This window comes from Corylus avellana, chromosome ca6, assembly GCF_901000735.1.
Source record: "Corylus avellana chromosome ca6, CavTom2PMs-1.0".
NCBI lineage: Eukaryota > Viridiplantae > Streptophyta > Magnoliopsida > Fagales > Betulaceae > Corylus > Corylus avellana.
The window spans coordinates 12,050,330-12,060,847 of record NC_081546.1 but is presented as its reverse complement, the minus strand read 5'-3'; the positions used below and the strand labels follow the sequence as shown (position 1 = coordinate 12,060,847).

The following is a 10,518-nucleotide window of genomic DNA, read 5'->3' as shown; positions in this document are numbered from 1 at the left end:
ACCTAATATTAATTATTTCCAAATAAATTAAAGAATACAAATTAAGCGCACGCACACACACACACACATATATATATATATATAATAAAAGCATTGCATAATTTTTATTATTAATTAATAACCATGTATATTTTGTTACCTACTATTAATTAATAGCCCTAAATTAAAGAATATAAAGCACATATATGTATATATAATAACCATATATAGTGAAAGCATTGCATATAAGAGACAAGAGCTTTAACTAGTTAAATAAAATTTTAATGGGTTTGAATATATCTCTTACTATATGACGACATATACCAATTAAATTTTGTTACTTAATATAGGTACCAATTAATATTGTTATCTAATTTTGTTAACCAATTAATTTTTCATACCAATTAAAATTAATTTACTACCTAATCTTTTTTAATACATATTGTATAATTAATTTACTACCTAATTATAATTATTGACTTGTGGAATAAAGGCACGTCAAAAATTTTTGACGTGTCAATGGAACACGGCAAAAATTTTTGACGTGGCATTTAGACACCTCAAAACTTTTTGACGTGTTAAAATCTAACACGACAATAAATTTTTTCTAAACGTGTTTAGGTGTACGTCAAAAATTTTTGACGTGACAAACATGAGTTACTGTTTGCCACATCAATAAAGTCCCTGTTTTTTGTAGTGTCTCCTTAATCTTTACTTATTTGCTTTATTTTGTTACATTAGGGACAATGTAAGTTTTAGGGAGAGGAGCTTGATGCTTGATGTTTGTGGTTGTTTTTGTGTTGTTTTGTTTATTTTATATTTTCACAAAAAAAATAAAAAAAAAAAAGGTTTTGCTTCTTTAGCATGAGTTTTATGTTTTAAGTTCATTATGCTACTTTTGCTAAAAAATGCCATTGCCTTCATGGTCAATTTATTGCACATGCACATGGCTACATAAACATGACTCTTTGTTAAGGACATAAGTGACTTAGAATATCTTGAGGATAACAAATGTGGAGATTTCTAACCCTTGTGAGTTTTGAGCCAATCATTCTTTGTAGAGGGTAAATTTTCGTGAGATCATATGTCATTTGGAAACACAGAAATAAATTCATTATGTTAGTCTCATTACTCTTCTATTTGGCCGAATGCAAAAATCATGTATTTTATGCCACACTTGAATCTTTTGAAGTCATGAATATAGAAGAACTATGCAAATCCTTGAGAGATGAGATTAAGCCATTTTTCTTTATTTTGAGCCTCAACATTCTTCGTTTGATACACTATCACTAGTCACCCCATTGAGCCATATAATTAGCCTTTCTTTCTTAAACCCTTTCTCAAGTGTTTCAAGAATGAATTTTATCAAATTATTTCGATGTGGTGGATTAGTGATTCAAAACAAGATGAAGAAAAAAAAAATTAAAAAAAAATGATCAAAAGAAAAGATTGAAAGAGAAGAAGAATTAGAAAGAAAAGGTTGATGTTCAAGGGTGGAAGGTATACTACGGAAAAGAAATATACATACTTTATTGAAAGAAAATTTGAGAGAGAAATTAATTGAACATACAAAAGAAGCCGAAGTCCCATTTATCTTGAAATACTTCTCACTTTTACCATCACCTTTTTGTTATTTATTTCCCTTTTCTTTAACCCTATGTTATGTCCCAATAAAAGTCCTTCTTTGATCTTGAGGAGTGTATGGTTCAGACATGTTCATGAGTAATCAATGAATGCGGTGTGAATCCTTTCATGAGACTACTTGTTCTTTCTTAATTAAGCATTTTTCATATGATTTATATGTGAGATATTTGCCTTTTGCTTACATTATTCCACTCACATATTCTTGAGAGTGTTACACCTATTTCTGAGTGATTTTAATTGTTGAGTGTTAACACCGGTAAGGCTTGAATCAAAACATACTTTCCAATAGAAATTTTATTTCATGTTTATTTGGACACTAAGAGAGTGTTTGCATTGGCTAAAATTTTCAATCACACTGAGTTTTGAAGGCACGGGAAATTTCTTTGGTAGTTGTTAGTATTTTGACTTTTTCTTTCCTTGAGTCCTTGTTCTTATGCTTTGTTTTGAATTGCTAGAGACTAGCAATAAGCTGGGGGGAGGATAAGAGCCTAAATTAAAGTGTCTATTAAAATAAGCTTTATACTACCTTATTTTATATTAATTCTTGCATTTTATATTTAATTGTGGAATAATATTTTATTATTAAATGTGAGCTCAAAATGATATTATAATGCAAGTTATTGCCTTTCTAGGAAAAGAAACAAAACGAATAAAACAAAACAAAATAAAACAAAAGCCGAAGGAGACTTTTCCCATGAATTTGTAAAGCCATGCGTAGGTGGGAACTAGCAAAACAAAGACGAAGAAAGAAGAGTTAAAAGGAGAAAAGCTAATGTGGGGCCCGCAATAAAATAAGAAAATAGAAGAAATTGGACACCGCATGCGACACAAAAGGTCAAGACCGACTACAAATCCCCTATAAAAGGATTCTTATTATTTTGAAAAGGGGAAGAGCCACAACGCCGGTCTTGGCTGAGAGAAGAGGACATACTGCATAAAAGAAAAGAAAATAACAAAGCAAAGGTCTTCATGGGACTATAGTTGAGTATTTAGGGATTTATTCTTAATATTCAAGTTATTTCTTTTCTATGTCTTTCTATTTATACATTGTTTAGTATTTTAATATTATGAGTATCTAAGCCTCTAGCTAAGGCTAGGGGTGAAGCCTAGTATTTTTATCAATTGTTCTTCATAGATTAATGACTAAATTTTGGGGATGCTTTTTAATTTGAGAATAATTTCATGTGACAAGTTTATTTTGACACATTAGGATTTTTCTTTATATCAAATGCTTACTTTGTTTGATTTGTAATAATTGAAAAATATATTAAGTGCTTAATTTATTGTCACATTTTTATTAAAAAATCAAATTCTCAACAAATCCTTGCCCAATCCTTGTTCGAAACCTTGGAAGACGACTGTCCAGAGTGGCCAAAAATGCTGCCATTGGAGCTACCATGCACTGTTCGAAGAATTAGATCGTGTTGCCTCTTGCCGACATGGTGATCCGATTACCTCGATCATAGCACCAAACCACAAATCCGCCGTAGCCAAGTTCAGTCCATCGAGAACGCCGCCGTCTAAGCCCTGACGTGTTACAATTCTATCTTTGTGATCCATACACTCCACGTGCAACCTTCTCCTAGGCACGTCAGCCACGTGCTGGTAGAGCTTCTCCATACCCTTCACCATGTGGCATTCAACCCTAGCGCTATGTCAATTTTAGGTCACGTTAGCCCTAGTGTAGCGTCAACCCTAGTGCCATGTCAGCACCTATGCAACGTCAACACTTCTACCACATCAGGACCCTGCCATGCCAGCACTTTGTCAGGCCTGACTTGACCGTTGACTTTGACCACATTGTTAGATGGTTGAATATTGACTTTGACCGTTGTTGCAAGGGTTGGCAAGGTGTTTTCTACTTATCTTTTCGTCCTGATTTCATATGGCACAAAATGTGATTCTTTATCATGTTCAGGCTATATTGGATGGCACAAACAACACTCTAGATGGCACAAATTACACTTTGATTTTGCATTTGAAATCTCTAGATGACACAAATCTCTTGATGCCCGGTCCCAATCTATGTGTAGTTTTCTTAAAGGTTGCAAGCTTTTCTTTTATGTGACAGGAGATGCCAAAGAGCCCATTAAAGGCGCTACATAAATTGATGAAGCTTTCCTTACTCACCTCATTGATTGGGATAGCAATCATCATCAGATTCTTACGTGGTTCAGCAACACCACTATTCCATCCGATTTCCGTGCTATTTGGCAGTTTTGATGAAGGTAAGGGTGCTTGGAATATGAGAAAGCTAGTGTCCCTCTATATTTCTCAATAGTTTACTAAAGGCAATTACGGACCAAACAGTCATAACATCAAAAAACCTTAAAACATTTGTTAATAATCAAATGGTCAAACTATAATAAAAACTTGTTAATGACTAACGGTAAAAACCGCCAAAACCAATTAAATTGATTTAGTTTTTTGTCATAAAAATAACGAACAAGCTTTAATGTCTAACGGTAAATTTTTTTGGAAGAATTTGTAAACCAACTACTTAAAAAAATAATGTTTGTAACATATGTTACAAAACTTTGGCTCTTGCTCGTAAAACTTTTTGACTCTATCCCTGGAGGAGGTTATCCTCTTCACTGTAAATATTCCTAGTGTTCTTTATGTAATTGAGGCCCTTGGCTTAGGCCTAATCTGTTTAGCCCCAATTGTGGGCTTTTAGGCCTGCAATAGCTACTTGGGCTGGCCAAGTGGGTAATGGGTATTGTCGTCTGGTGCAGGTTCTGTATCATCTCTAGCAATGCATCCATACTATAAAAACTAGGGTTAAGTATTTTTTTAGTACCTCGGTTTGTACTTTTTTATTTTTTTTTCCCCTGTAGGTTTCCAAAACAGTCAAATCTAGTACCTCACCTATGGGAAAATACAAAATCGACACCTCGTTAATCTCTCACATGTCACTCCTAAAATTTGCCACATGTCCTAAAAATAAAATATAAAAAAATATTAAACCGTGGTTCTTTTTTAATATGTAAAAGGGCATCCACTTGATTCCAAGATACTCCAATACTATATATACTGACATGGAAGAAACTACTATACGAATGTGAAGAGGACATGGAAAATCTATTAGGTGAGAAACATGATATGTGGGTGATCTTCCTGCATTCTTTAGTGACTGTTAATGATTTCGTGCAGATTTGTCAATTGTCATTGCAGTCATAGCCCTTTATGTTCTCCCAAGATGAAAACTACCAGATTTGTCAATTGTTTAGACATCAGCTCTACACAGCTAAAACAGTAATGGGATATGTTCTGCTATTGAAGATTCCTCTTCAAGATCTTTACCAAGAACCACAAAGTTTTAGCCAAAAGGGTAACTGAATTAAGAAAACATGAGGGAATGAAAGAAAGAACATAAAAACCAAGGTTTACACATGTAGAAATTGAAAGAGGATTACTTTCTATTTAATCTTCACATATTTCCCAATCACTTGAAAATAATACTGGGGCTGGAAAAAATATCAACTGAGATCCAAAACCAAGGAAAGGTCCCTAGCAGCAATAATCAAAACTCTGCCACCAAAGAAACAGAAAAATGTTGGTTAGTTTAAAGGAATTTGATTTGGTTAATCTTTTATTAATGCACTTAGAGATTTTACAAAATCGATTGCAAGTAGCACCCACTTCCACAACCTTAAACATGTCCTTGCAAAATTCTTAAGTCGTAGGGATAAGTACATTGATTATTTATGTGGAGATGAACACAACAATAAGGTCTCATATAAAGTAGAAAAATTCATTTCAGAGTATAAATGCTCATTTGAGAAGATGATAGAAAAACCATGATAAACGAAAAAAGAAGAAGAAGGTAATGGCCTTAAATTCTCATTTCCCTTACATTCCTTCAATTGAGGAATGAAAAAATAGAGTCTTTCTTGGCTCAGTAATTGGAGTAATTTTAGGAGGCCTACTTGTATCCTACTAAGAATGATGATTGTGCTTTTCTGTAAAAAATATAAATGGTTGTGGAACTCATTCATTGGTTAATTGACATATAGATAATATGATCCTTTCTCCATTTATTATATTGTGTCACTATATCAAGCTAATTTTTTTTTATTTTTTTTATTTTTTCTCTTTGTAGTTGTTGCTTAGCTTTTTTTTTTTTAAAAAAAAAAACAAAAATAGAAAGAAAGACAAAAAAAAAACAAAAAACAAATTTGTGAAGAAAATCTAACTAGACCTTGAAGAAAGAAAATAATTTCCTTTCTCAACAATTAGCCAAATTGCATATCGGGTTAAGTCCGATCTTATAAAAGAGCATGGCCATGATTAAGAAGTGCCAAAAGAGCATAATACTTGCACAAAAAACAAAAACATAAATAAAAAATAAAAGAATTATAAAGAGAGTCTATGGAGAGTAAAATCACTAACGTGACATATGAAGTAGAAGTTGCAACATGTGAGTTGCCTGCCAAACTGTCCAAGTCCTGCAAAACACACAAAAGCCAAAGCAAAAGGAACTCCTTCGATATGCCAAGCAGGTCAAGAATTTATTAGTTTTCATTGTTGATGAATTTATGCCACCAAAATCATAAAACAGAAAACTATATATAAAAGCAAGAACAAGACCCTAAAAAATAAAGCAATAGTAATTTCAAAGGGGTAACAAAATCAAATTTGAAAAAGAGATAAGTAAATCCACACCTTAATTACATTATTCTCTTCATACGAATTCTAAGTGCCAGGTGTTGAAGAATGTTGCTTTTGTTGTGGGTAAAATTTGGATTCCAAGTTGCCATCATCATTCATCATCATCATCACGGCATCTACTTGAAGGTTGAATTAAATCTATTACTTTTTCTTCATGCTTTCGTACCAAATGGAATCTGCAACTTCTAAAGAACACTGATGTTGAATGTTTCACAGATATAAAATTCAAACCTATATGATATTGGAAAATACTTAAGCAAACTTGAAGATTATCTCCTCTCTTTAGCTTAACATCTTCTGGAAGAACATAGGAATGCAACCATACTTGATCGTAGCGCAATGATCCATAGCAAGTTTTATGGTAATCTCCATGAGTACAATAGATTTCATTACCATCACTGTAGACTCCAACAATAATTGCAACTTGATCATGAGGATGTTCTTCATCTTTTCCACCCTCTGCTATTATGTTATCCTGTATATCCACTCATTCAAAATGAGTAATTTGGAATGCCTTAAAGTGACTGATGATCACATTCTCAAAATGAATGTTTATGTTATATTTATATTTACATATTACCCTTACTTGTTCACAAAAGAAAAGGCAAGATACTAATAAAAATTGTAAAAATTGACAAAGGTTGTATGTATGTATTGTTAAGACCAACCTTCTCACTTTAAATAGCAAGAAGTATGCATTTGCAAAATTTTCGATTATGAAGCTGTAGGACATTCCCTAAAAGTTTTGTATTTAAATTTTTGTAAAATGTTTTTTTTTTTTGTATTTTTTTTTTTTTTGGTAGTTTGTTTTGAGAAATGTGTTTTTACCCTAAAAAAAAAAAAAAACAAAATTCCAAGAATTATATTTAAACTTTTTATAAAGTTCAGTATAATTTTTAATTAGAATTTCTCAAGGTGGGATTAACCTTACATGTTCTCCTTCTATTGTGAACATCACAATTTTTACATGAATATTCAACCCTTGAAGTCAGATAACCATCTAACCTGAAGCAATATTGTTATTTTGTAAAATATATATTTTCCTAGTAACTTAACTCATGAAAAAGAAACAAATGTAAATTTTAAAGGGATTTTTAACATAATTCTTACCATATTTTCTTCTAGAACATGACGAACATCTTCATGAAACCATAATCTACTGTGCTTGCCAGGTTCTTCCGGCGATTCATGTTGAACAATTTCTCTACCCATTTCTTGCAGCAAGTCATGCATCACCAATGATTTATCCAAAAACTCAGTTATGAGACATTTATCTTTTAGCTCTTCGATGCCACTATATGAGTGAAAACCACAACTATCTAGTATTTTTGTGACATATTCTACATTCTCTCCTTTGAAGAAACATGCGATGTCAAGGAAAATATTCTTTGCATTTTCATCTAATCCATCAAAACTTATTCGAAGTCTTTTTTGAATATCAACGTGAGGAATTATTTTGTACTTGTCCAATTTACTTTTCCAATAAAAGATATCTTTACCTTTTAGACTCGAGCCTAGCACTTGCAAAGCTAGTGGCAATCCTCTAGCATAACGCACTGCATCGTTTGTGACTTTCACATAATCATCATCAGGTCTATCTCTATTAAAGGCATGCCAACTAAAAAGCTTAAGAGGTTCGAAGTAACCCAATTCCTTCACCTCGTAGGTTAAAACTTGATGTTTAGTTAGTAAATGTTTATCTCTTGTTGTTATGATGATTCCACTTCTTAAACCAAACCAATTGCCTTTTCCAAATATCTTTTCTAATTGGTTTGAATGATCCACTTCATCAAGAACTAGAAGTATCCTTATTAAGCGAAGCCTTTGTTGTATCAAAGTAATTCCTTGATCAACATTGTCAACCATTTGACTTGAACCTCCTCGGATTTTAGAAATAAGTTTAATTTGCAAATGGTTTAGGCCCTTTTCGTTGGAAGTTTCTCTAATCTTTTCAAGGAAACAACTATCTTCAATATGAGAAGCAATCGAGTTGTAGATGGCTTTGCAAGAGTTGCCTTACCAATCTCGCTAGTTTCGAAGATCCCTATCATGCATGTGCTGTCTTTATTCTCTATATCTAAAAGCGACTTCATATCCTTGTACATGAGACTTTATTCAAATTGGATATTGGGCAACTTGAAAGTATGTATTATTAACTAATTTTGAATTCACCCGTTCGATGATTTCGTCAATAAATTCTGGTTCATTCCTACCTATACAAAAAGATAACAAAAAATACTAACTAATGAGTTACCTTCAGATTAAAAAAAAAGAAATTATGAATTAAAAAAGTAGGACTAGAGAGAAAAGTTAGTGATACATAACTCTAAGGGGGTTTGTTATGCACCATAGCACTGTTCATACTTTTTGTATAATAATAATAATATTAATATTAATAGGTATAGGAAAGTGAAAAAAGTGGTATTGAAAAGTAGAAAACTTTGTTTTGAAGTGATTTTTTTATTTGAATAGTAGTAAAAAATAAATGATGTGATATAAAAATAAAAATGTTTTAATCTTGATTTTTTTGGAAAAAGGAAGTGAATAGTATTTAGGGGTGGGGAGGAGTTTGACAAACAACCCTGATATGTGCGCAACAAACGGAAAGTTCATTTTCCATTTTTTTTTTTTTAAGTCATCAGAAAGTTATTTAAGCAAATTACCCCATCGAAAACAAAAGAATCGGCCGAGTTTAATTAATTTTAGAACAAAGATTATTTAAAAGGTTAATTACAAGTAGCCATTTTTAAATGTAAAATAGTTCACTTGCATGCATGAAAACATGTGTATATGGGATGTACCATAATTAGAAGAAAAAAAGAACAATATAGAAGGAAGACAACAAAGGTGGTTAGAAATACCTGTTTTCCAAATACATCCCGGATAAATTGGCCACTTCTTTTGGGCTCTCTTCCACCCCTCCACCTTCATTTCATCATCGTTGAACCTTTTTGCAAGTTCAGTGAATGCTTCTCCAACCCTATTGGTTTGACACCGTACTTCTAAAGGATTTACGTCATAGAACAGTGGTAGAACTAGTATCTCCCTTATCTTTCTGCACTCGAGGATCTTTATCAGCTCGTCCAAGCACCATCGGGATGATGCGTAGTTTTTAGAGAGTACAATGATCGAAATCTTTGACTCTTCAATGGCTTTGACAAGTGCCAGTGAAATTTCCTCTCGGCTTCGAAGTTTGTCATCCATGAAGGTGTTGATTCTTTTTCGACGTAAATCTGTGTACAGATGAGCAGTGAAAGTTTTATGAGTATCTTCGCCTCTAAAACTCAAGAATACATCCCCTTGAAATATGGAAGAAGAGAATGACGAAGAAGTTGTGTGGAAGGCCATGGACGAAGTTGCAAGAGTACAAGTTAGCAGAAAAAATTGAGAGAGAAATGCAGAACCGCTAGCTATACCTCCCTAATTATGCAAGCTTGTCAAGATAATAATGCAAGTTGTCACATGCTTGCGATGCGTCCAATTAAAGAAAAATGAGAAACTTGTCGGCAACGGCAACAAGCTTATAAAGGTGGAGTTTGACCAGCTTTATGGGAGTTTTCTGCTGCAAATGGCAAACCCACTACATTAAAGAAAAACAACTTGAACTTGTGCACACAACCACGTACAGGCTAATTGTTGGGTAGTTGACTATTTTTGGAGGGTCCATTAACTAAACATATAAGACTTAATTTTTTTTCCAGCTTTAGTTGGTGCCATCGCTCTTATTGGTCTCCACGTGGCTCCGTCACTTTCGAGGCGAAGATACTCGTAAAACTTTCACTGCTCATCTATACACAGATTTACGTCGAAAAGGAACCAACACCTTCATGGATGACAAACTAAGAAGCGGAGAGGAAATTTCACCAGCACTTGTCAAAGCCATTGAAGAGTTAAAGATTTCGATCATTGTACTCACTAAAAACTATGCATCATCCCGATGGTGCTTGGACGAGCTGATGAAGATCCTCGAGTTTAGAAAGACAAGGGAGATACTAGTTCTACTACTGTTCTTTGACGTAAATCCTTCGAAAGTATGGCATCAAACCAATAGGGTTGGAGAAGCATTCATTGAACTTGCAAAAAGGTTCAACGATGATGAAATGAAGGTGGAGGCTAAAAGAGAGCCCTAAAAGAAGTGGCCAAATTATCCAGGATGTATTAGGGAAACAGGTATTTCTAACCACCTTTGCTATCTTCCTTCCATATTGTTCTTTTTTTCTTCTA

General features: G+C 33.2%; 1 protein-coding gene across 1 annotated transcript; it reads right to left on the bottom strand.

Annotated features, from left to right (window-relative positions):
• Nucleotides 1–5,102: 5,102 nt before the first annotated feature.
• Nucleotides 5,103–9,642, bottom strand: LOC132185191 (TMV resistance protein N-like). The gene is made up of 5 exons (XM_059598995.1): nt 9,156–9,642; nt 8,467–8,507; nt 6,620–6,769; nt 6,016–6,071; nt 5,103–5,154 (listed from the first exon to the last, which is right to left on the bottom strand). Exons 1-5 carry the CDS (start codon nt 9,640–9,642, stop codon nt 5,103–5,105), a joined length of 786 nt encoding a protein of 261 aa, XP_059454978.1.
• Between the last annotated feature and the right edge of the window lie 876 nt (nt 9,643–10,518).

Coding starts and splice junctions, on each gene's coding strand:
- LOC132185191 (XM_059598995.1), bottom strand. CDS start 9,642: ATGGCCTTCCACACAACTTCTTCGTCATTCTCTTCTTCCATATTTCAA. Junction 8,508..9,155: donor GGGATGTATTTGGAAAACAG/GTATTTCTAACC, acceptor CTTTTTGTATAG/GTAGGAATGAACCAGAATTT. Junction 5,155..6,015: donor ACTTCTACTTCATATGTCAC/GTTAGTGATTTT, acceptor CTTTGGTGGCAG/AGTTTTGATTATTGCTGCTA.